The sequence below is a fragment of the Anguilla rostrata genome, chromosome 14 (assembly GCF_018555375.3).
Source record: "Anguilla rostrata isolate EN2019 chromosome 14, ASM1855537v3, whole genome shotgun sequence".
NCBI lineage: Eukaryota > Metazoa > Chordata > Actinopteri > Anguilliformes > Anguillidae > Anguilla > Anguilla rostrata.
The window spans coordinates 7558654-7584596 of NC_057946.1; the positions used below are offsets into that span (position 1 = coordinate 7558654).

The window sequence follows — 25943 nt, forward strand, 5'->3', positions numbered from 1 at the left end:
TTGTTCTGATGTTTTCAAGGTCACTGTCTCTAATTGATTGAGTCAAACACTAGGTTTCAAAATGGGTAGTTGTTTTTTGCTAATTCTACTATTTTATTTGGCAGGCAGACTGAAATGTGCACTATTGTAGAGTGGCATCTAGTGGTCTAAGGCTGTAGGTACATAAATTATTTATTTTGCCAGGTAAATTTTTAGCTTTGGGATATTTTTGTTTAACATCCAATAAGGTACAAAACGAACAAACAATAAAAACAATAATCTATGAATTGATAATACTATTTGTATTTTTTGACTAAATTAAAGGGGTAACAGAGGTATAGGTTTGAGTACAAATTATTGTAGTCAAATTGAGTATGTAGAAATTAAATATAGAAACTTTGGTACTTAATTTATTTGTTTTATAGCACATGTTTTAATGTTTTGTTTGGGGAACAATTAAAGTCTTAGACAGTAATGCAATCAGCTTGTAAATATATAAGTGACCAATGTAGGCCCAAAATGATATTTCTTTTATCTATTTTCCTTAAAATATCATGATTAATATCATTTGATGCATATCTATAACCTCAGATATCTTTGCACAAAAACGGTGTAACTAAATGTGTAATACTCTCAGGTTCTGTACATTACATTACATCACAACAAACAAATACAAAACCTGAGCACCATATAAAACAATCCATAAACCAGAACTTGAAAAGATGCTACACTTAAAATATCATTAGCAATTTCCCCACTTCCCCTTGTGTGTATATGTGTGCTTTCTGGAACATAAGAAAGTATCTTTCTGAAACAATTTTTTTTAAGTCCAATAAATAAATAAAAATCAAATGCATTTCACAATATTTAATATGTAAGTACACGCAAGTACACACAGAATAAGCCTACCAATGATGTATGTCAACCTTCCCAGGTAAGGTAGGTAAGTCAACCTCTCCAGCTAGTGTTCACTTTAACTGAAAGGCTCTTTGCATTACTTAAAATATAAAATGTGTTAGTACTTTCAACTTGAAATAAAAATGAGCTAAAACTGCTTTCCCTGTTAACTTTCACTCCATTTCAGTTGTACTGAAAGTATTCAACTGAGGCAGGGGCACTGAATCCCTTAAAGTGACAGTATGCTCACGGGGATATACTTGCACATTTCATTCCAGCGTGCCCAAATAAAACCCTGGCGCACGCTTATCCCAAGCTTTCATCACCAGGAAGTTTCAACACCTCAGAGCAAAAGTCTGATAAACGGCTTGCATTACACTCACACTGTGCCAGGTATCAATATCATCTCATCTCTTGCCACTAAACAGGCCAGTGTGATGTCCCGAGGTCAGTTCTCAGCTTTCATAGTTACATCATTATCTGCATCACAATGGCAATTAACTTGTAAATAAGTTGAAATCAAACCAATTCCACAATGAAAAAACAGCTTTTGTGTAAACACCTAAACAACTTTGCCTAACACTGAAAAAATACATCTTAAAAATCCTAAAGATATTCTAGTTTTTTCCATTACATACATAATTGCATTGTTTTTATTTACAAACCCCTCTCAGAACATGTACACTTCATAAAGAAAAACAGTGGTTAAAAATGTTATACGCTCAACTGTATTCAGGTCATGGAAATGAGCATGGCAAGTACAGTGATTGTGATATAACCACACTTCACTCATAACACATGCCCGTGCTCAGAAAAGCAGGGTGCAGGCACGTCAGCTCAAACAGCACATGATAAGAATAACAAAAACATGAACCCTGCACGCCTTCATGAGCCCAGGGACATAGACTCGCAGACTCTCTCATCTGATGTGAAAACATAGAACCACACCCCTGTTCCTTGAGAAACACCCATTTGGAACAGTGTGAGGGGGGGGGCAGATTCAGCAGCACTTGGCAAAGTCAGGCACCTCCGTGACTGGGTGCAGTGCCAAGGTGCCCGGTCTCTCCAGCACCAGCACAGGGTGGCAGGGCTCACTGAACCTGTGGTAGCAGGACCCCAAGAGTTGCCCACTCCGGGCATTGAAGAAGGACAGACACCCGTGAAGGTAGTCCAGGAGAGTGCCGATCCTGGCGGGCACCTCCGCCATGATTATGGACATCTGCGTGCTGTTATGGAGCAGCTCGTACCGTCGACTGGAGTCATAAGAGGAAAAGGGGGAGGAAATCAGCTGTGTAAAAATACATTAGTAAAATAAGCTAGCTTGCATTTTAATGAGGAGTGATTTTGGGAATGCAAGGTTAAATACCAGGATAAAGGGCTTATCCACCTAAACCAATAGCTGTGCAGTAGTGACAAATGACTAGAGTATGTACTGTGATGTCCTTTATCTTCTTCCATTTGCTCGATTGACTTTATACCTATAAAGATAATTGTCAGGAAAAGAAATAAAGTCCTGCCTTTTACATACTGAAGTGTATCGTGACTGGATTCATATATTTGAGCAAATAAACTTTAGACATTGTCAATGAGGACTGACTCCAAGCTGGCAGGACAGAAGGAAGCACGCAGCTCCCCCATAGCAAAAGTGAACTGGCACAGTGGAGCTACCTGGTTGACGTGGCAATGCAGTGAATGCACCAGGAAGTGCTGTTCTCTCCCAGCTGGCCTTTCCGTGCGGTGGTGTGATAGGCCACACCAATCCTATAGCCCTCACTGCCCTCCACCATCGTCTCCCAGTAGTGTATTCCTCGGGGAGGGAGCAGCTCTCCCAGAATTTCCTGACACCTAGGAGAGGACCCAAGCTGTCACATACCTGTCACTACTCTCTGGAATTCAACAGCTCTTCTACAGAAGAGGTCTAATGAGATAATACGGGGTTCTCCAGTATCTGCAAAACGGAATGGTATAAATATTTAAATCCAGTGTTATGAAGTCATGGTTTTCTGCTCCTTACACATTGGGTGCGGTGCTTCTGTTGAAAGCCTCCTCTGGGTAGCGCACCATGTTGTCCTTGCACAGCACCAGTCCTGGACTGGCTGTGTCCTTTAGCAAATGGAATCTGGTGCCTGGGAATGGAGGGAGGCCAAACATTGCTGATGGCAACAAAACCCACTCCACTGTAGTGCACTATTATGTTAGACTATCTAAAAGCCTGAGAAGTGCACAATCTTAGACCCGAATGGGAACGACTAAAGGAGGAAATGGCTGGGATGCTAAATGAAAGAGCTGCATTGACACAGACTGCCTGAGCGGTCCTCATGCCAGAGGGCAGACGCTCACCTGAGGTAGAGATCAAAGCGGCCTCACTTCGCTCACTGGCTCCAGCAAAGTTCACTGCTCTGATGTGGAACAGATAGTTCTCATTTGGCTGCAGGAGAACGCTCTGTTCATTGTTCTTTATGCCAGATATGGATCTAAGCAAAGGGACGCAATTTTGAATAAAATGAAACATACTACAGAAAGGAGCACAGGCCACTGTTACAGATCGCTACTGCCACCAACTGTCAGCCTGGTATGGTAAACGTTAATGGTAAATGGACTGCATTGATATAGCGCTTTTATCCAAAGCGCTTTGCAATTTATGCCTCTCATTCACCCATTCACACACACACTCACACACCGATGGTGAAAGGCTGCCGTGCAAGGTATCAATCAGCTCGTTGGGAGCAATTAGGGGTTAGGTGTCTTGCTCAGGGACACTTCGACACGCTCAGGGCGGGGGATCAAATCGGCAACCCTCCGACTGCCAGACAAACGCTCTTACCTCCTGAGCTATGTCACCCCTATGGGGGCGCCCCTCCTGGGGAGTGCCCTTACCGATTTCGGTTTCCATGGAAGGCGAAATGCCAAGAAAATTGAAACGAGGGACATTTTTAGCAAGGACACCCCAAGGGGGCAGCAGGCACTGACCCACCGGAGACCCTCTCCCTCGCAGGTGTTCTGTCGGCAGTACTCCAGGGTGAAGCTCTCTGCTGCAGCCGGGCAGGAGCTGCTCCAGCGGATGGCGGCCGTGTCCCAGCACACCGTACACTGCTCCGGAAGGATCTCTGGGACAGAGGGAGCTGGAGCCCAACACCACAGTCCAGTTACCCCCACGACTCCCAAAAAGTCTCCCATTTTCTCCCTGTTTACTCTAACTTCATTTTTTACGCTTTATTAACACAGTCTGACACAGTTTTATTTATGTATTTATGCATGAAGCTAGCTTCAGACTGGATCTATAAAAAGCACAGGGAAATAAAATGGAGGTTCACATATCAGACATTAACTTGCCTCAGAAAACTAAGCGTTTTCTGTTATTTCTTCATTGTTTGCCTAGATAAGATCCTGTGTTGATAGATTTTTTTCAAAGCAGGAAGAAATCTACAGTATGGTGCAGTTAGTAGACAAGACACCGCATAAAAGAAAAATGAAGAAAATTAAATTAGATGAAAATTAAGTAGAAATTAAGCATCACTGACCAGTCCTGAAGGGCTGTTTCTCACTGGGCAAACTGCAGCCGCCATAGTTCAGTGCCATCACCCACACCCTGTAGCACTTGTCTGGGGCCAGCTCCTCCAGAGTGCAGTAGCTCTCCTTCACTGTCACTATGCACACCTCTGACACAGATGGGATTAAATCCAGCACAATCCAAAAGAAATTATAACAAGCAAACAAACCAAAAGCAGGTCAGGAGGACAACTGCATTAAATATAACTGCAGAGACTTTAAGGAATCTTAAAATTCCTATATTTTAGAGGAGAGAATTATGAAATATTAAATCTGGATGAAGTGCTGAAATCATTTTACATCTGATTCCGGACATTTCACTCAAAAAAATGTATCTCTATTTCAATAGCCTTTGGTTCACACATTTTCCCTCAGATCACAACAAATCCCTGTTAAAGGAAAACTCAATGACAAGCTGACGATGACCGCCCAAATGTACCATTAGTTAACATTCTCACGAAGGGAGGTGGTGAAATTAGCTCTGGGTAACGTCAGAAAATAACATGCAAGAGCAGATCCGGAAGAAGCTTGACAGAATAGCAAGTTAAATAAGTGGAAAATATATTACAATCATCAGATAATAAACCCTGGAATGAATTTCACATCGCCGTTACACATTTGCTAATAATATACGTGTTTTAGCCATAAGAGTTTTTCCTTAGAATCTTACAACCCATTCGTCATACATATATGCATCACATATCAAACTAATGGTGGTAGCCTAAATCCTAAGTCCAGATAAGCAGGACATTAGGATCTAAGTTAGAGCAAAATAAAGCATGGAATAAAATGATCATTGAGCAATGATCTTTGTACAACTTGTATGTGGCACTTCTCATTGTGCATATGCACCTTCATGAGATTCTTCTACGTAGTTGACCTGGAAGCAGTCGATGACATCCTCCTCGCTGACCCTCCAGAAAACGGTGATGGAGGTGCAGGTGGCTGAGTTGGCCTCCTGTACCAGCAAGTATGGCTCTCGTGGAACTGCAGAAAAACACAGGATCACTCTTTAGGAAGCATGTGTGTTCAAATAAGGACACCCATGCAAAGTGCATGCGCAAGCATGCCCAATCACCACTGCAATGAACTGAAGTCACTTACTTATTAAATTTAAATATTTTAAATATTTGTTTCAGCTGAATTTTAAAAAAAATTACTCTACAACAAAAGCAAAGTTTGCTAAACTATCATTGATAAGATAATGTTCAACTTTGAAAAGATCTCTACTTTGGTATGCTAAAAGACTAGCATAGAATAGCTGAAACATAAAGTCATTTACCCAGGATGTCTTTCAAAACCTTCTGTCCTCTGCCCTCAGGGCCTCTGCTGTAGTTCTCAAGCACCGGCTCTAGAGACAAAGTGGACTCCAGGGCTCTGCTCAGGCTGTTAACACACACAGCTATGTCAACACCCCCTGCCCATACAGTATAGGGCTCACACTCTGTGATAAAGCAGACCTCACTGTTCTCAGTTAGAGGTGGCAATAAGAATACTTCACTCTTTTCAGTGAAATAAGAAGCAATATGTGAGTAAGATTCCAAACGCTCTTCAAGTTTTTCAAATTAGAAACTTAGTTTGCAAAACACATTTGAAGAGCAATTACATACATGGAAAAAACATAACTGAATAAACAGTAACAAAATCTTATCATGTATAGGCCTACTGCACTGAAATTGTAGACCTCGCTTGAATGCTCGGTCCACTTGGAGGTAAACCAGTTCACCACAACAAATAGAATTATCATGAATATAATAATTCTGTCAGAATACTAGCTGAGATATGCATATCACCATATATATTACATGCAAACGGGTTAGTAAATATTTCAAATATTTGTGAATATACTGCTGCCACAGAAAAAAATAATAGTTAATAGACATTCTCAAGCTCCCTGTTCGGACATCAACTTACAGAGTAGCTGCACATAGTTCTATGATTTACAATTATGCAGGGATGAAATATTAACTCTAACCATAACCTTTATCACAAGGTAGCAAAGAGAGTGCATGTCCAGAATTTAAAAAGTGTAGTTGGCCTCTCAGTGCTACTTAATCACTGTAAATGCACATACTACATAAAAACTTATTTGTACTCAAAGTATCTTTGAACACATTCTCTGGATTAAATCCAAGCAAACAAAATAGGACATAGTTTTATATTTATGTGCATCCAGTTCATTAAAAAAGCACATCACAATGATATTCCGCTTTCAACAAGTGCTGTTTGACTCATGCTGTCATAATTATTATGATCACATAGGAGGATAAAGCAAACGCTTTCAGTTACCTTTTGTTAATGTCTTTGGAAGACTTGGGGAAGGAAAGAGAAGGGAAAGATTGAATTAAGGATTTTTTCGATATAGAAATACTGATTAATGAGCTAAAAAGAAATCAGAGTACTCTTAGTTACCCATGCACTACAATGCTGATGCAATACATAGGTTTAGTTACAATACACAGATCAGTTGTATTATCTAATTAGCTCTGTCTACATTTAAAATGGAGAAGTGGAAATGAATGTGAAGTACATCAATGGTGCATCAAGTTTCATTATTCCATGAAACTTAGATAAGATCCTTTAATAATCTGACATGAAACTACTTTATAAATAGTTGCTCACACAAAACTAGCACTTGACCAGTGTGTTCAGTTTGATATACGCCCACATTTATCAGTCCACCTGGCCCGTTATTGGAGACTAAGACACTGTGCCCTAGAGAAAGGCTAAACAAGGCAAGCAACAGGTGCTAGAGACCCTTAAAAAGTTATTTCCATATGCATGTAATGTAGGACAATGAGTATTTCTTAAGACTGTTGTGCCACTGTTTTATAGACAGTGTCTGCTATTGTGGGCAGACTCATAAATCTGAGGACTCCATGTTCAGCTGACGCTATAAAAAAAAAAAACCAGTTGCTCCTGACTCACAGATACGAGGGAGGGCGGGTCGGGCTTCTCCACCTCCTTGGCCTCCCTTTCCAGAGCTTCCTTGGCAGACTCGATGCGTTCCTGGAACGTTCCGATCTGGATGCCGAGCCGCTCCAGCCTGAGCCTCTTCTTCTCCGCCATGCTGCGAGACATCTCATTGTACTGCTCCACCACTGCCTTCACCATCTCCTCATTCTGCTCATCCAGCGACTGCGCGTTGGTTTTACAGTTGTCCTACAAGCGGCAGGGGGACCGGAGAGGGAAACAGAAATGATCGCACATTTCAATGTGCTGTCAAAAACTGATGCTATCTCATACTCTCATCGTGGAAAAAGATGCCTGACTCAACTAGCCAGGACACTTGGACTTCTTACTGTACCTCTATTGAATTGTATGCCTGCTCCAACTCAGACACCAAGTCCTCAATCTTTTCGGACCTTCCTTGTAAAACTGATATCCACTGTTTCAGTTTCCCCTGAAAGCACAAGACCATATGTAACTGCATAATTGTTTTTAACTTTCATAAGTAAATAACTTAAGGTTAATTAGTTTGCTACGAAAGTTCATGTACAGTTAAATGCAAAAGTATTTGCACAGTTCTGTCAAATTTGTTGTTTTTTTTCCTCTGTTTTAATCAAATCTGAGTACTCCAAATCAAACAATGACTATGAGGCAAAATTCTAAATGTCTGCATTCATGTTATTTCATGTGGGTTTTTTGAACAGACATTGAACTCTATTATAGCAATGCCATTCATTGAGACAAGTCCCCCTATTTCAAGTCAGAATAAAAACTGGGACACAATACGTTTTGACAAATTCAATGACTTGCAAGGTCAATATTTCATTGCGTGCCCCTTACATTGGATGACAGCATTGAGTCGGCAAACATCACAAGGGTCATAGTGTGATCCTTCTGGATGCTCTGTCAAGCTTTAACATCTGCTGATTGTCTGGGCCACTTCACACTTCAACCTGCTTTGCTGAATTTGCTTCCTGATTTATTATATTTCATTCATTTTATTTTATTTTTCTGCAAATTCTGTGTCTGATTTTAAAAAAAAAAACACACATGGAATAAATTAAAACATTGTGAATTTTACCTCATGGTCATTGTTTGATTTGAAATACAAATTTCATTAATACAGACGGGAAACAACCAAGTTGACATCACTGTCCCAGTAATTTTGCATTTAACTGTATACTTATTTGCAAAAACATTCATTGCAGTTTTTAACATGCGTATTACTGTGCATTACATTTTACATTACATTTATTTTACCATTTATTTTACAGATGCTTTTATCCAAAGCAGCATACAATAAGTGCATACCAAAGGTAATTGAAACAACTACAAAAAAACAGGTTCAATAAGGCACAATACTCATTATGAAACAATTATTTATAGCAATGAACACATTAAGTCCAGTTCACACAGTAGACAGGCTAGGTCAGAGGGTAATGTCAAGTCAAACTATGAGGCATGACAGCAAGCTACAACATCAAGATAACGATGCAAGTGCAAAATAAGTGCTGGATGCAGGTACATGTACTATGAAAGTGGTACAGGAAGTACATGTGTAACATGACAATACTACAGGGACAAAGTGGAAGTATATAAGTGGTAAGAGTGATCCTGGGGTGCCCGGTAGAGTGGTGATAGTTAGCCCAGGTATAGTCTAAAGAGATGTATGGAACATACCATTAATAATCAGTAAGATGTTCTGGTCAGCAAGGATGAAAAAAGAAAACTCACAAGACACCTGGACCAGAATGCTCAATACATTCAATAGTGACACAGTGACACTCTTCAGACAAGTGTGTAAACAGTCAAGTAAAGACCATTCATTAAAGTGAATGAAGGTATGAGCAGCAAATCTTCTAGGCTACTGTGAGTCTTTTACTGTGCATTGGAAGGTAAGACTGGTTATTTTTAAATCTTTTGGAGCGGCAACACCAGCTATTTTTCCCTCTGTAGTGAGCCAGACCCAGTGCTGGAACACTTAAGCTTAACTTCATGATGCATTGCTTGGTATACTCTATTTTGAATGCCTAAATGACTGGATTACGCAAGGGCAATATGTTTGGATAGATACTGGTGTTGGGACACAGGTCTTTGGTGGCTGTATAAAATGGGATTCCCTGTAGACTGAGAATGTGCATTAATTTTATATGATTTAATCAGCTGAGATAAATAAAATGACTAAGACACAAAGAAAGGTGTTATGAGAAAGCAGAGTAGTCGGATCTATGACAGACCTTTGCTGCATGGAGCTACAGCTCCACAGCTCCAGTGACAACATAAGAGATCAGGTAATGCCATGGAATGACATCACCCAGGGATAAAAACAGAACATGACAGCTAAAGACTCACAGTATGTGTTGAAAGGAACTAAGTTCTCCATGAAATCTAATTTTTCATCATTTTTTTGTCAACCCACAATAAATATTTGTGAAAAGAAAATAGTTTGGTACACTATACAACTTCTATAGATATCATATAATCAACTTGGGTGGCATGGTGGTGCAGTGGGTAGCACTGTTGCCTCACAGCAAGAAGGTCCTGGGTTCAAATCCTTTCTGTGTGGAGTTTGTATGTTCTCCCTGTGTCCACGTAGGTTTCCTCTCACAGTCCAAAGACATGCAGATAGGCTAATTGGGGACTCTAAATTGCCCATAGGTTTGAGTGTGATAGACTGATAACCTATCCAGGGTGTATTCCTGCCTCTCATCCAATGCACACTGGGATAGGCTTTGCATTTGACTTTATGCATTTAAAGTAACCTACTGTAGGATGCAACTGTAATATGAACAGATGTGGAAACGGTCTAAACCATTTCATAGAACACACTTACCTTTATGTCATCATATGCCTTATCCAATGTTGACACATCATGGCCTTTATGTTCACCAAAAGGTGTATTTAAAGATGAAATTATGCATCGGCACACCACGCAGAATCTAAATCTTGACATTTTGGAATCATTTTCTTGTTTATCTTCCTCCAAGGGTGTCTCATCCACAACCTCAGCACACTCATTGTCTACCTCAACTGCCTCCTTGGATGATGAATCTCTGGTTGGCTCTTCCACAGAGTCAAAGCCATGTTCAGACTGTTCCCCTGTTTTGTTTTCCTTTACTTCCTCTGTCTCTGTTTTTAGGGGCCCACAGACTTCTAGCTGGTTTATCATCTCATAAGCTGTGGCCTCTACATTTCCGTCATCCTGATCTCGATACATCTCAGGTGGCTCAGTGATAAATGCCTCATTACAGCACTCTGGCAGATCCTCTAGGGGTGAAGATGGAACTTTCTCTTTTTCAGCTGAATCTTTCTCTACTTTCTCCTCGTTTTCTTCTTGAACTGTTCTTACTGGGAGCAAAGGTGATAAGCTTAGCATTTCCCCTTTTTGCTTAACCGTTTTTGAGACCTTATCACAATCAGCATGGGTGGCAGTAGATTCCAGAGCACATTGTACTTCCTTGTTGTCCACACAGATTATATCTTCATGTGTGTTTTTCAGAATGCCTGTCCCTTTGCTGTTGTCAAGACCTTGATGTGGACTGGACTCTTCCCTCTGAGGGATTTTCTCCTTTCCTTTGATAAATAAATCTGTAGCACCAACAGAGGCAGCATGAGGTAGCTGTGACTCAGAAGTGTCTTCAGATACTGGTTGGGAAATGTCAGTTTTTGCTACTTTATCGAGCATCGGGGCTTTTTGTATACACATTTCTGCCCCATGGGGCCCTGTATCAACTGCAGTTGAGGAGGGTACATATTTAGACAGATCTTCTTCCTTGCTCTCCTTGTTTTCAGTCATTTTCTCCACAAGAGATTTTGATTCCTTATACTCAGCGCTTGTTTCATTTTCTGGGCTGTCTGTCTGTTCCACTACCATTTCTTCAGGTTTATCTTTGGATTTTTCATGGCAGGTCACCGCTTCCTGTTGAATGTGTTTACTTTCTTGAACCTCAGCAGGGGGCTGAAACACTTCATCCTCTAATCTTGTGTTCTCTGATGTCACTGTTTCATCATTTTCTTCATATGGCGCAACAAAAAAGTTCTCAGTTACTTCATCTGGCTTTGTATTTTCTTCCATAGCCTCTTCTTTCACGCCAGTTAGGAAACCCATTAGTTCCAATGTGTTTTCTGGCCACATTTTTAATTTTTCCTCTTCATTGCCTTCTTTTGTGGGTTCATCCTTAACCAGTGGAGTTTCATCTTTTAAAATAAATTTTTCTAAATATCCACTTGCATCATCTGCATCGGATAGCCGTTTGCGCAAGGATCTCTCAGAGACTGTGCTCTCTACGTCTGAGCACTCCTCACCCCTCTTCCTGTCCCCCACTGCTTCCTCATACAGATCGGTGTAAAGGAACGACATTGCTCTTGGCTCCTCTAAGAGGGATGGATCAATAATTTTTGGAGGCCCAGGCGAGAGGAAAATTGGAGTAAGTATCATCTCTTCACTACCGAACAAAGCTGAACCACTCTCCTTGAGAGGAGATTTTGGCACTTCTTCCTCCTTTGTGCCATGTTCCTCTTCTCCTTCTGCAAGATTTTGATTAGCAGCTGAACAGTCTGGTTCATCACGACAGCCACCACCATAAAAAATGTCATCTAAATGAGCGCCCGCAATATCACCGGAGAGGCTGAGAGCCTCTGGGTTTTTAGAGGCCGACGGCTCTTGATTTTCTGTTGCCTCTGCTCCCTCATTAGAATTTGAAAGCTTGATCTCCGTCTTTTCAAGAGGCAGGTCAGGTGGAGTGGTCTCATCCAGCAATGTGAACTTCTCAAAATAATCTGTGCCACCAGTTCCATCCCTTGTCACTAGTTTGCTGACTGAAGGACAGTGTGATGCATCTTGTTCCAGAGGTTCTTTGTCCGTAGAGCTCTGCTCTTCTTCTCCACCCTTAGCCTCAGCCAACACATTCAGCTCATGACTGTCTGTCTCTGTCTCTGTTTCTTCACTAACTGGATATGATTTTACCATTTCGGTTTGCCCCAAATAAGACAGGTTCTCTGCCATTTCACTACTTTCCTCTTCGTCCACAGTTGGGAGCCTTGAGGGAACTATGATGTTTAGTATCTCTGAGCCCTCAGAGACTATATTGAATAAGTCTTTCTCCTTGTGTTCTTCCTGCCGCGTTGGTTCTTCGTTTTCAGCTGTACCTTGAGGACTTACATTAGGCACAGACACCTCTGCCATTGCCAGCCTTTCGTCGGCACCTTTCAGTTGCTCTGGAGTTACGGGTCTGGGAGAGAGCCTTTTAAACTTCTCACCCCGCTTCCCCCTGGTCTTTTTCTTTCTCCTGATTATTTTGTCCTCGTCCATGATGAAGATAATTTTGCCTGCAGTCCCAGAACCCTGAATGCTGTAGGCCTCTGAGGTAGTGCTGGCATCAGAGGCCCAGGGAGAGGAGCATCTGCTGGAGGCCGTTTCCCACACAATCTTGCTGTCCTCGCTCTGGACAGTAACCATGGAGAAGGAGGGGTCCATCATGACGCACTGTAGCTTTGGTTTTACGGCTTGATCCTGCACCATTTCCTTCAAACTATAAAGAGAAACAAACTAATAAATGCAATAAGAAGACGTGGTTATATATATCATGATACACTGTATGTCCATTACATATCTGTCACTGGCATAGAAATAAGACGCAGATATTCTATTCAAGAATAGAAGTCACTATATTTGCACAAGTGCCAAATGGCCATGTGGCACCTAATGAACTAGGATCTATTTAAAACATATTCAAATTCAGTTGTTTATCTATGATAAAATTGGTTGTTATTATAAAAATTGAAATAGTTCATCGCTATATGTGTCATTTTAGGATACTGAGATGTTCCATAATATGAGACATGTGACATTAAAATCCTGGGTTAACTTTTTTTTTTTTTCATTTACTGGATACAATGGGAACAAGTTGCTGTTTATAAAAGTATTGCCAAAACTTTTACATTTCTGTTCTCCAGAGGGACTTACAGAGGAGAGTAACCAGCGTGTACATGTATAGTTTTTAAAAATTGTCTAAATGAAAAAGTGTAATTTTAAAAATTAAAAAGGGCTAGTATCAATATGCTAAATGCAAGGGAACTGACTGATAATTAGAATTAAATTACATCGTCAAAATCCGTTATAATGCTATAAAATTACCTGAATGTTTTAACATGTATCTCAAAAGTGAATGTCACACATGAAACATTACTTCCTGTATTTCCCCCCCTGACAGCTTCAGTCATCTGATACAAAAAGCAAGCAATATATACAGTAAGCCTACCTTCCGGTTTTATAGAGCTTATTTTTTAAAAAAAGCTTATTGTGGGACATTTTGCCTATTTGGTGCTCATGAACTTGGAATTATTAGAAAATATTGTATTTTGACTCCATAAGAGAAATCACAAAATACCAGCAAATCACTGTAGCTTATGAGCAGGGAAAGTGTCATTAATTGGCGCCTTATATTTTTGGAAGCTGGCCAATACATTTTTGTACCCCACTAAGTAAAATAAAATAAAATAAAATAAAATAAATTAATAAACAAATAAATAAATAAATAAATAAATAAATAATTTTTATTTACTTCACTTTTATTTAGGTCATTCCAATGGTACTGGAACGTTTTACATTCAGCAAAAAATAGATTACGACTTTCAAAAGACACTGAAATTAGTGCACTGAGCACTCGATTGATTTACAGTGTTCGTGAAATACAGGCTAAAGTTTAGGCTGAACCGTGACGTTTGTGACACAGCAAGCTACCTGTTGCGAAGCCCTTCAATTTCGTCGTCATCGTCGACAACCCCTGCACCAATCGATTCGTCCTGTTGCACAGTTATTGACATGTCAGGATCAATTCTGTCACAGTGGTCTGGTGAGCAATCCATTGTTGTGGTTTGTATCATCCGATTTTTCAAAACCGTCCCTATCCGCCAGAGCGTTGGTTTGAGTTATTCCAAGTCACAAAAACTACCTGACTCAGCGTGGTCTTGAAATAGAAAGCAGTGCGTCCCCGTTTTACCGCATCGACGGAGTATTTGCCACCGGTGTTTCACCAACTATGCTGGTAGCCTGTTGTAATGATTTCCCTCTTCGATAAATTCGCATTTCATCCACCAATAAATATTCTACCGAAGACTTTCAGGGAAATACCGGCCGTATTTAATTTTCGACCCAGGTTGTGGACGTTAACTTGTGCGTGGTTGCATCAGTGTAACAAGAATACTGGGTATTTGCGCTTTATTTTCAGTTTACCTTGCCAGTGCTAAATATACTAGGCACTGACACCAGCCAAACCTTCGCATACGAATGGTATGCGGAGTGGTGAAACTGGGTATACGAACACAAGCCTCAGCAGACACAGAGCATCTTAGGACATATGACGAACTATTTTACATCTACTATTTATATTTAACCTCAAGCTGTCTCTCAGTCTACTTTACACATGTGTAACTGCATCTTACAGCTGAAAACAAGTACTATGAGCATGGATGACCACAGGATCCACACCTGTGTAGAAGCACCTGCATCAATACAGGTTGTCCCTCATTTATGGAAGTGTTTCCACCTTTTTGCTCAGTAGCTACCTTAAGTTAACCGCAACATAAATCCTTGAAAATAAGCTAGCAGAGTAATATTCCAAGCACTACCAGGCGGCAACATAGTTTAGAATGTGAAACATGATCCAGAAGTAAAAGCAGGGGTAAAAGGTACTTAAGACAAACAGTGAATTCTTACAGACAGCCAAAAAAAAAAAATCTCAGATGAACCTCCTACTCAAGTGAAATAACTGGTGGTCATACTTCTAACAGGCCATCTTTTTCTACCCAAGTGGTACTTAGAAAGCAGCTGGAAATAAACTTGTTACAAACACAGATTGCAAAAATATTTATTAAATAAATCACAAAACAAAAGTTGAAAATGTTCTGCCTTAAAATTAATCAATGTGTGAATAGTTAACCACCAAAAAATGTATTGACTAAACTTTGGTATCTCACATTAAACAAATTCCAAACTGTTCCTTATAGTGTAGATCTTACACAATATTGATAACACAATAAGTGCCTAATCTTGACACCAACACACAAATATAAATAGTAAAAGGTATCAGAATATACTAAAATCTGAATATGGTGTGTAATTATTCCAAATATGGAGACCGAAACCTAGGTACCTATAAATCAAAACAGAAACTTAACAAGATGTTTATTTCAATTTCTACTGACATGTCAACAAATACAGGTGAAAAGAAAAAAATGGCACTTATTTTGCACAAGTTTAATTGCTTAAAGTAACACTTCAAAGTTTCGGAGACACATACAAAAAGAGACAAACACAGAAATTGCCGCATACCACATATTGACATAAAAATAAAAAAAATACACAAGGAGCACAAGCAGCCCAGATACACTATGACTGCAGCATTCTGAACCACAAATGTAGACCCATTAAACTGAAGGTCAAACCCTGGTTTGCCACAAGTAACCAGAAGTGTAATTACATGCAATAGGTTTTGCATTGGTAACTACTGCAAAGGACTTGGGGGGGAAAAAAATAAGATTTGGGCCTTTGAAGCCTACAACATGGGTAGCACAGACCTGAAGCGAAGAAAATTGTTAGATGCAAAACAAAAGAAAAGCATGTGTGACTAGGTGACAGAGGAACTCTATCACCACAGGGCTCCACTGAAGAAGTGAAGTGAGTTACATACAGCACTCTTAAGATGGAGTAACAAAACCACCTTCAGTGAATGCTTATTGATACCAGATGTCAAAATGCACCTCCTTGAGGGGGCTAAAACATTGCATAAATAAAAAATACAAAATTCAATGCTGCACTCAAGTCTGTCTGCCTACTTGTAATTCAGGAACAATTTGTCACAAATATTGTACAACACATGGACACTTTTTCATTTCATAATTTTCCCACTATCATTAAAAGATGCCCATCAAAAAATGGGAGCCACTGAATTGCCTCTGCAAACTAGTCAACACAATTTCAGTTTTTTTTTTTTTCCTTTTTCTTTTTTGCATGAAAAGGTGTGGTCTCATAATGAGCGTTCAAGCATTTCATTGAAGTGAACACGGAAATCCCACACAGTAGACAGTAAAAAAAGATATCTTTTAAAAAATCCTCAGGGTCATACTTTAAACAGTCTTACAGCTCTCCAAAGATCAGGGCAAGACAGAGGTGTAAAAGTACAAGCTGAGGTGAAGTAGCAAAATTATTTTATATTTACATTAATTAGTAAATTGAAAGGAGGAAAGCTCAACTGAAAGAACAGTGCAATAAATATGAATATTTTTTTGTCCAAATATGGCCTTCATGTACTGAGCACACAAATGCTACAGTACTGTAATTCATTGACACAAAATGAGGAAAACTATATTCTAATGCCCCCCAAAATTCCTGATAGGTGCACCTCTTTCTAGACCACAGGCAGGTCTTTCCACACCCCACAGAGGTTGTGGTACCATTATCTCTTCTGTATGGTTGTCCTCACTGGCAGGATGAAGTTCAAGTCCTTCTTCAGTTGAAGCATTTGCCAAGACTACAAAGAAACCAAACATGTATTTTTATTTAGCCTTATTAGCATGAATATTTCATATTTTGACAGCCCTACAGTAAATCATTAATGAGTGAATAAATAATGCTTTTATTCCTCCATAGAAGGCGGCACCGGGCCCTGAGTAACTCTGCTAATACACTCCCATGTGGAAGCTGGAAAAATACCTTTCTGAATTCCTCCTTTATGGTATCAAACTTGAACCTTTCATGGACTGCTCTCGCTGTGTTTGTTCTGTCAAAGGGCTCTGAAACAAAACATGCATAAGAAAGACATTCTCCATGTATGAGGGACTGACGTACATGGATCCAAAGTGGCATGTAAGATTCAAAACAATGCCAATCCTGCTGCCAATGTCACATTTAGTATATTACCTATAGAAATGAAAACCTTACTACTATGACTTTTTTTGCACATATAAAGTTCTTTGTCCACAAAAAAACAAGTGTGTAATTGTCTGTGGTTACAATTGTCTGTAGAAAACACAGGAATCCTGTAGTGTCCATTTTAGGACACTATTATCCAAGCATGGATATGCCCCATGCAAGAACCAGACAAGTGGCAGTCAATTCCTAATGAATGTGAATGAAGGCACTTTTTGCAGACTCAAAAACACCTAAAGGTATACTAAAATGGACACAAAATCTGGCTGTTGCAAGACATCTGTTCTATTCTTGTTACATCAAGCCACTTTAGTATAATGGGTAAGGAACTGGTCTTATAACCAGAGCTATTGTATCCTTGAGCAAGGTATTAACCAGCATTGCTAATGTAAATGCTATATAAAAGTTGTAAGAGTGTCTGCTAAATGCCTGTAATGCAACATATTCTTCTCTCAACATTTATGGATACTGTTACAGTGAAACAATTATTCTGTTGATATTGTGATGGCAAACAGGAGGAGCACAACTAGGTTACCTTCAACACAAATGAACTTGTCCCTCCATTCCCTGCAATTGGGTTTGGGGAAAGCTTCAGCTTCTCGAACTGAAATCACTGATCTGTCCCAACTGGAAAAAAAAGGGTAATTTGGTAAGAACATGAAAGTATTAGAAGAGTTTGACCATGTAAATTATCCATTTAGAAGTATTAAGAGGACACTCAAAGACCTGTAACCTCCACCAACCGGGGCCAAAAGTAAGGGGCAATTATCTGTGCTTAATATCAGTAATTTAAACTGAGGTGCATCTGGCTGATGCAAGCAGGCCCTGTGGCACTTCCTGCTTACATCAGCCACTATCAGTGTTCCAAAACACATTCAAGCCAAGCGAGACGAGGACACCAAAAAAAAGCACACCAAAAGGAGGGAACAAATTAAATCAAATCCAGATGGATATAATCACATTCTCACATACAGGGCTCGTTTACAGCGAGGTCTCCCGCATAATCATAAACAAGCCGTCCGTCAAAGGAACTCTCCCCAGACTGCACTGTCACCTGCTTCCGTCTGTCAGCGGAGCAATGTGAAACGAGAGCCAGGGAGGGTAAGCGAGACTCGAGGATAGCACGCTCAATGCTACTTCTCATGCTCAGCTGCATGTCAGCCTCCCCTTATGGTATAATGAGCACCTTGGATAAGCGGTCAGGGATAAGCAGTGATTAATGTAATGGACTGAGCAATGTTTCACAGCTAAATGAAAGCGATTAAGTAAAACCAGTTCTCATTTTGCTCGGCTCGCTGAGTCTACAGTCCGTACCCTGGAGTGGAGTGGACACTGGGCCATATAGAGGGGCTTAGAAAACAGCGATACCGTGGAGATGCAGTTAAAGGACTACCAGAGACGTTTCCGAAAGTCACCCTCCTTACTTGAAAACAGAGCCATAGTACTTCAGGAAGCCAAGCAACAACTCTCCAAGTGTGGACTGGTTTCTGGAGGTAAAGCAGGGAATATCTTTTGGTCCTTCTGGTACAAGATGGATATCCATAGAGGGGTTGAAGCATTCCTGGCGGTAGAATTAGAAAGATCAGATGTCTAACCGCAATTAGATCTGAATGTTTTGCAAGAATAAAGACGCAAGAGGTTCACATTTCATCACTTTTTTTTTGCTAAATTAATCACAAAAATTCCTCCATAAATTCAATGCAGCACAATTTTTCTCACGCAATTAAATTGTATTACTGTATTCCAAAGTTGAAAATATTTACAGATGCAATGTATTCCTGGACATCCATCAATAGTAATGACAGAAAGTGGACTTACAGGATATTCCTTTTGCAAACAGGGAATGACAGGCTCAGGCAAGGCTGAAGAAAACACAACGGAAATCAGAGTAGCCCGCCTACTGAGGAAAAGTATCACTGCCCCTATTTTGAAGTGAATGATATATACCGCCTTGCAATGTCACACTGATATGCTACTCACTCTGAAGGTAGTGCAAGACCATCAGCACCAATGAGTAACTGCTCAAGGTTCCACGGCTTGCATCGTTGATCCCATGGTGACTGGCCCATTTCTTTATCACAAGGATGATGGGTCGAACTCTGCTTTCGACTGGGAGGAAAGGAAACGACGATTATCTCAAATCTAACCATTTGAGTCAACCGATGATCTGAGAAGCTCCATCGTGAGAGGCTTTGGAAAGCACTGGCGAAGCTGCGCTTACTGTATGCATAGCTTCGGAGGAGGAATGTGTTCCGTATTCCCACAATGTTGTTTACATTCAAGTCAAACTCCACTCCACTGCAAGGAACAAAGACATTGAGGGTTTAATGGATGCAATTAACCAGCCGGCGATGCGTGGATATAATTATGACTTCCACAACCTCCAACAAAGTCTCTGTCCTTCATAACTTCAGCACCATTAAACAGGAGAGAGGGGGAGTTGTCATTGTGCTATAAAAAACCTGGGCAGAGTGGTTAGATTATTGTTTATAGTTCAAGTCAGGCTGGGTTCCCTTAGACTGCATTTCAGCATGAACACAGAAACATGTTTCAGCAGAATGATGCAGAAACGCATCTTGTTGCATGTTTAACTGCAATAAATAACAAATGGTGCTTAACAATTTTGAATGTAATTTTTTGAAAATTAATTCAGACAGAACATGACAGTACATGGATAATACACCGCTGGGTTTCTCACATACCTGATTTTATCCCTGAATTTCAGTATCGGCACTTTTGCACGGATTAGCTGAGATCTCTCAATGTAAGCTGCAAATAAAAGGTCATTCATTCATAGGAAAAACATTTCTAAAATAATCTACATTAGGATTAAACTTCAGCTTCACACTAGGACCCTACGAGGCTACAGAGGAAAGTTAAACTGATCCTAAACATTTCCAGGCAATTTATCAGATTGGCTTTATATGCTGAACATAATTTAAATATTGGATTATGTGCAGCTGTGTTGCTCCACTTCAAACTTAATCCCTTTGTGATTTTCCAGTTGCTCTGAGTAAGACAAGCTCCCAGAAAACTTCCTCGTATGCAGCTGCGCTTGAGAATACAAGAAAAACAACCAAAGCGGTGAGGATACAATCAGTACAGCAGCAGTCTTCAGTTTGGAGCAGAAGCACTCTGTCGAGTCTGTGAGCTGCACTGATTGGAAACGCTTTTCATTAGGGTCACAAATTCTCATTCACCTAAGTTTCAAAGCCTGTAATTCAGTACTCTAGTAGCACGATACCCAGAAATCCTCTCGAAGCCACCTGTTGAGCAATCTGTACAAGCCTTATCATCACGGTACATGAGCCACCTAAATGAGTCATTTAATAATTACGAAAAATAATTATTACTAAATATTTCACGGTGGTGCACAGGTGGCAGCAATTACCATTCATATATATTCATAAATTTCATTCAGGAGTATTCAAAACAATGTGTCAATAACACAATGTTTACCAGGAACAGAAATTGATTAATCATTTGGAAAGATCTATTGACACTGCAATGAAGGATTAACCATTTTTTAAATTATAGAATAAACATTAAATAATGATACATTGGTGTTTTAAATTAATGTCAAATATAAAAAAAAATTGCCATTGAAGCAACTTAAAAACTGTAGAAAATCAAATAATCAAAATTATTCTCCCATTGTTACAACGGTGATGTTTTCCTGTGAGTAACTATGTTCATTAATGTTTAGGATGAGATGAGAACTTACACATCCTAAATATTATAGCAAAGCAATAAAATAATGTCAAAATATCCTACTAAAAGGATTTCAGCAACACAGTCACAAAGTGAATAAACAGTTTGAAAAATATTAACATAGATATCAAGGCTACAGTTGAAATAACATATAAAATGCAACTGAATAATGTGATGCTAAATATGTATGCAGAAATGGTACTTACATAGCCTGTAAAACAGCTTCTGTACAAGACTGAGAATATACACAGCATCAGTTCTCTGGTTCAGCTGAAAAATACAGAAGCGGAATTTAGTGCTAAAATTAGTATACAAAATGTCTACAAAAGTTGCACTTGTGCCAAAGGCACTACATACAAGTATAAGTACATCAATGTTTTCCTACATATTTTTAAATGAACTTACTGGTCCGTCTTGGACGACTAGGCACAAGTCTGCATCACTGCACCGGCTCCCAAAGCCATTCAGGGAGGAGCCTGCCAAGTACACCCGTGAATCTGAAAAGAGAAGCAGCACACAGATGTGCACACGCAAGCACATTCGGCGCCTGAGCTAAGCTAGCCGTCAGAATGCTAAGCAGGCCGCGACGGGCCCTGTTAGTTCGCTGGGGAACTCACTGGGGAAAAGGCGCTGGATTTCCCTTTGGAGCTGTGCCCTGCACACCTCCTTCTTCTGCAGGTCATCGCCCCGCTGCTGGCAGGCCTGAAACAGCTCCAGGATCTGCTGACTGAGCTGGAGGCGAAACGAGCACACAGGTAATGCATGCATACCAGCGTTAAAGTGTACAGCAACCAACACCCGCTTTTGGTCCGTCTCTGCCCACTTCCCAATTTTAAAAGATGCAAATAGGTGGAACAAGCAAGGCGGAAAACAATTTTTTAAATCCTTTTCACCTTTCATCTTTATTACCCCCCTTTAAAAAGTTTGCCAAGCAGGTCATGCACAGTGTAACAGCAACAACAGCAGCACATTGGAATACAAACAATGAATTTAAGGTAAACTTCCAAGATCCTGGGCCTGACCCTCAGTCCATAATGGTCAGCATGATCCCCTGATTTACACCTCGAGGGCACGTGAGTTCAATGTTCTGTATGTTCCATACACTGAAAAGTTTCACAAGGACTTAGCCTTATTCCACAAAAAACATATGACCTGAGCTCTATTTTAACTAGCACAGTTACCCAACGTGCAGGTTAGAACCCTCCCAGCGACACTCAGAGAGCACAGAAAATGTTAGGGGCTTCACCTTATCCTTGGCAGGAGGCAGCGGGGCAGCAGGTGCACTGTGCTGGGGTTGCCCGTTGAGTGGCGGCACGCAGCCCGCAGGTTTCGGAGTGCGAGGCGAGGAGGCGGGGCTGCAGCCCTCGCCCCGCAGGCGTGACCTCGCCGTCTGCGCTGCCAGGGGGGACGCCGCCGCCGCCGCCGCCTCGGGCGTGCCCAGGTGGCGCCCTGGCGAGCTGAAGCGCTGCCTCTTCAAGTCGTACGGGCTGTGCTCATCACTCCTCCTCCTGAGAAACAGCAATTACACCGTTAACCCGTCTGAGAATTCAGCGCTGGCAACACACTAATCAATCTACGACTGACAGAGCCAAACTATTTTGTAGGCCACCAGGAGGGTGTGTTTCATCTCGCTGACATTCAGGGGGGCATGCCCATGTTCACTCAATATTCAGAGGGTAGGTCAGACTGAAGTTGCGCACAAGTCTGAATTAGGATATCACAATATGGCTGAACCTTAGCACTTTAATACCAGGTCATGTACGCATGCCTTTTAAGTACAAGAAATGCATATGGAAACACTGTTGAAATATACTTTCAAAAAGTCTCACTTTCTGCCCAGTGTTACCGCTGAAACACTGGGGACATGTGGAGGGGAGTGAAGTCCTGGCTTCCAGTCAAGAGGGGATATTGCCGGGAGACGGGCGACGTTGTTCAGCGGCAGGCCGTCGAAACTGGAAAAATAAAGAGATCTAAATTTAACTTAATTCAATTTAACTTTCAGTACAATCACAACCTTTTTACTACTTCTGCATTTCCTGCGCTGTTACAACATTTCCTCTAAGGTACTTACTTAGTATTCCTCATGTTGAACTGTGATTCGATGACTTGATGTGGAGAAAACAAAACGGGGAAAGGGAGCTGGGCGACGAAGCCGTTAGCTTGGCCACGTCTAGGGGGGAAGGGTGGACGCCCCAGAATTGAAGAGTTGGGGTACATCTTCTGTCTGTGAGGGCGTACATTTATTCTTGTACCTACATTTACATGAGAAACAAGTGCATTGTTGACATACAGTTTGCATTCCTTCAACTATCGATAGCTACTAACTAATTACAAACACGAGCAACGTTAAATAGCTAGCTAAATGGCTTGTGCGGAAATCGGCCAATAAATTAAACAGAGATTTAACGAATCATACTTGTAACCGTCTAAATTAAAAATGATTTCCTACCTCGATTGCAAACTAATCAATGCAGTAACGTTAACCATTCTTATTCAACGCACACGCTGTATCGTAACAAGTTGCAAAGTAGTTATACTATCGATTGATACATGTGTTATATCGTGTTAGCTAGGTTGCAAATTTCGGAAATGGAGAGTCCTTATCAACAAACCTAGTAAAAAAGATTGTTTAGATCGGTCCCATTCATGTGTATTAAACAAACGTTTTAAATAATACTTAACTATTAAGATCATTATTATTATTACTACCAAACAGCACGTCATCTTGCTAGCTGAGGTTAGCGTAGCAAAGTTACTGCTTGCAAAGTTGCATTTCACATTAAATGATACAATACCAAAACAGACTCCAGTGCTTACCTAAATCAGGACAGAGAATGCATATTAATAGTCTACCATTTGAATTAAGGATAAATTCATGTTATATCATATTTTTCATGAAATTTTATATTTTGTTATTGCCTTACATGTTTGTCAACTGACAAACAATAAATTCCCAATGGTTGCTTCCTGGTGCTGTTTCAGTTTCTTGTTCCGGGTTGCAGGATTCACCTTACCGTACACCCAATAAGGTGCACGCAATAGAAATGTTGTTTGGCATGTTGTTTATCCTGAGCACAGACCAGGCATATATCAAAAGCAGAGCTTGTTGTGTAGCTATCAGTGTTTTACATAGTAGGCTAAAAAGCACGAATACCTCAAAAACGACTGATCTACCGTTCAGCAATTTAGTATTTAAACAGCTCAAACGCGGCGTTTACCTAATAAATTCTGCTCGAATTCACTGATATATAATCATGTAATGATTCATCCATGCTGGATTAATACAAGTGAAATTGCGGACCATTGATCAAGTAAAGCCCAATCGAAATTGTGGAGATTCTCAGATCTTTATTAATTTACTTATTTATCCGACGTATAGCTCATCCTTTCAATTGAGGTCCTCTTCCCCCGCCCCCGCTGCCTACACAAGCCGATCCGCGTAATATAATGATCAAGTATAAACCTCTGGTCGTTAACGTTGGAGATACACATTGCTGATGAGGAACTGAAACAGCATCAGCAGGAGTCTGCATCCCCTGGGATAGCTGCAGGGTGTGAAAATTGTTGTTGTTAATAAAACTAAAGCTGTTGGTAACACAACTAACTCACATCACCTAGATACTTGGGTGTGAGAATTGGTTGCTCATTTTATGGTGAAAAAAAAAATAAAACTAGAGATTATGGGACCTGGAGCATGGTTGCAGGCCCTTGAGTCCATAGCTCTGCCATCAGAGTGTAAGTGCAATGTGACCCAAATGGCAATAATAATATCAGTTATTGTTAGTGCCATTCAATCCCATGATGGTGACAGTGTTTACTGGACATATGCATCATAAACAAGGGCAAAATATTGCAAAGATCAGATTTTTTACCAATTAAATGTACTGATTGTGGTGCATGGTGATGCCTATCTGTGCAGATGCTGTCCATTTATTTATCATAGTTTAGCTAATGTGGTATCAGACTACATTCTTGGTGAAGAAACTGGACTTACTGCTGCACTGTTGTGAGTTCTCCTTCTATGTACTTCCTAGCCTCAGGCTGAATATACACATCATTGCTATCCAAGTGTCCCCCATATATTCCTGGCTCAGGGCTGCCTGATGACTATTGAGGTAGCAGACAACAAGTAATACAGTACTCTAGCGTGTAATAAAATTGAAGAAAGAAACTGATAATTCTGATGTAATAATATTAAAATCCTCTCTGCTTACTGACTGGTGGGAGTGAAATTTCATAATTCCACATATTTTGAAACAGAATTCAAGAAATTTCAAGAAAATTGTAGCAAATAAAGTTGAAGTAAGCATATATTTTTTACACTTTGATAAAGTACCCTATAAACTGGACTTTAAAGTGTATATTAGTTTCTCAACTTGATTTTAAAATGATAAAATGCAATGCTAGTTATGATTTGCAAATTACAACAGAAAAATACTAAATAGGCTACATTTGCGTACTCAGTAATGCAGTTTGCATCAATCAACAGAGCTATATTTGCCAATATGCTAATTTCAGGATCATTGCCACACTCACATTGACTGCTGACGCAAACTTCGGCTATCCCAGTCAAAAACATCATGGTGGACTGAGGACTATCAGCAAAGGCTGTCATTTGTTTTGTTTTGTTTTTTTTTTAACATAAATTACTTTAGGTAAAGAAGGCAGGGGTTAAACAGAGATCATGATTTATTTCAAATTATTTTAATGCACTTTAAGGTGCATCGCCCTTGTACACAGTTTGTGCACATTAAACATACTGATCATTCGAAAAATATGCCAAGAAATATTCTAATGAATAATCTATAATTATATATTAGGTGCAATAATTATATATTGGATATAATGTTTCTAACTTCAGTTATTTTTAATCGAAATTTAAAAAAAAATTAAATACTGTTTAAATTAGTCGAGAAGGGCGAGAAGCTGT

General features: G+C 40.1%; 2 protein-coding genes across 2 annotated transcripts; both read right to left on the bottom strand.

Moving 5' to 3' along the window:
- Positions 1 to 287: 287 nt before the first annotated feature.
- Positions 288 to 15086, bottom strand: LOC135239883 (cardiomyopathy-associated protein 5-like). Its single transcript, XM_064308868.1, has 13 exons — positions 14117 to 15086; positions 10208 to 12905; positions 7733 to 7828; positions 7354 to 7587; positions 6715 to 6737; positions 5708 to 5811; positions 5270 to 5412; positions 4398 to 4605; positions 3851 to 3998; positions 3217 to 3350; positions 2891 to 3002; positions 2545 to 2721; positions 288 to 2129 (listed from the first exon to the last, which is right to left on the bottom strand). The coding sequence occupies exons 1-13, from the start codon at positions 14257 to 14259 to the stop codon at positions 1877 to 1879; spliced, it is 4473 nt and encodes a 1490-aa protein (XP_064164938.1). The 5' UTR covers positions 14260 to 15086; the 3' UTR covers positions 288 to 1876.
- Positions 15087 to 15226: 140 nt separating this feature from the next.
- On the bottom strand, positions 15227 to 24014 carry tent2 (terminal nucleotidyltransferase 2). Its single transcript, XM_064307630.1, has 15 exons — positions 23831 to 24014; positions 23085 to 23265; positions 22843 to 22965; positions 22260 to 22521; positions 21631 to 21745; positions 21419 to 21510; positions 21220 to 21283; positions 20005 to 20071; positions 19524 to 19600; positions 19283 to 19411; positions 19121 to 19164; positions 18727 to 18863; positions 17838 to 17929; positions 17087 to 17166; positions 15227 to 16904 (listed from the first exon to the last, which is right to left on the bottom strand). The coding sequence occupies exons 2-15, from the start codon at positions 23228 to 23230 to the stop codon at positions 16830 to 16832; spliced, it is 1503 nt and encodes a 500-aa protein (XP_064163700.1). The 5' UTR covers positions 23231 to 23265; positions 23831 to 24014; the 3' UTR covers positions 15227 to 16829.
- Positions 24015 to 25943: the final 1929 nt, after the last annotated feature.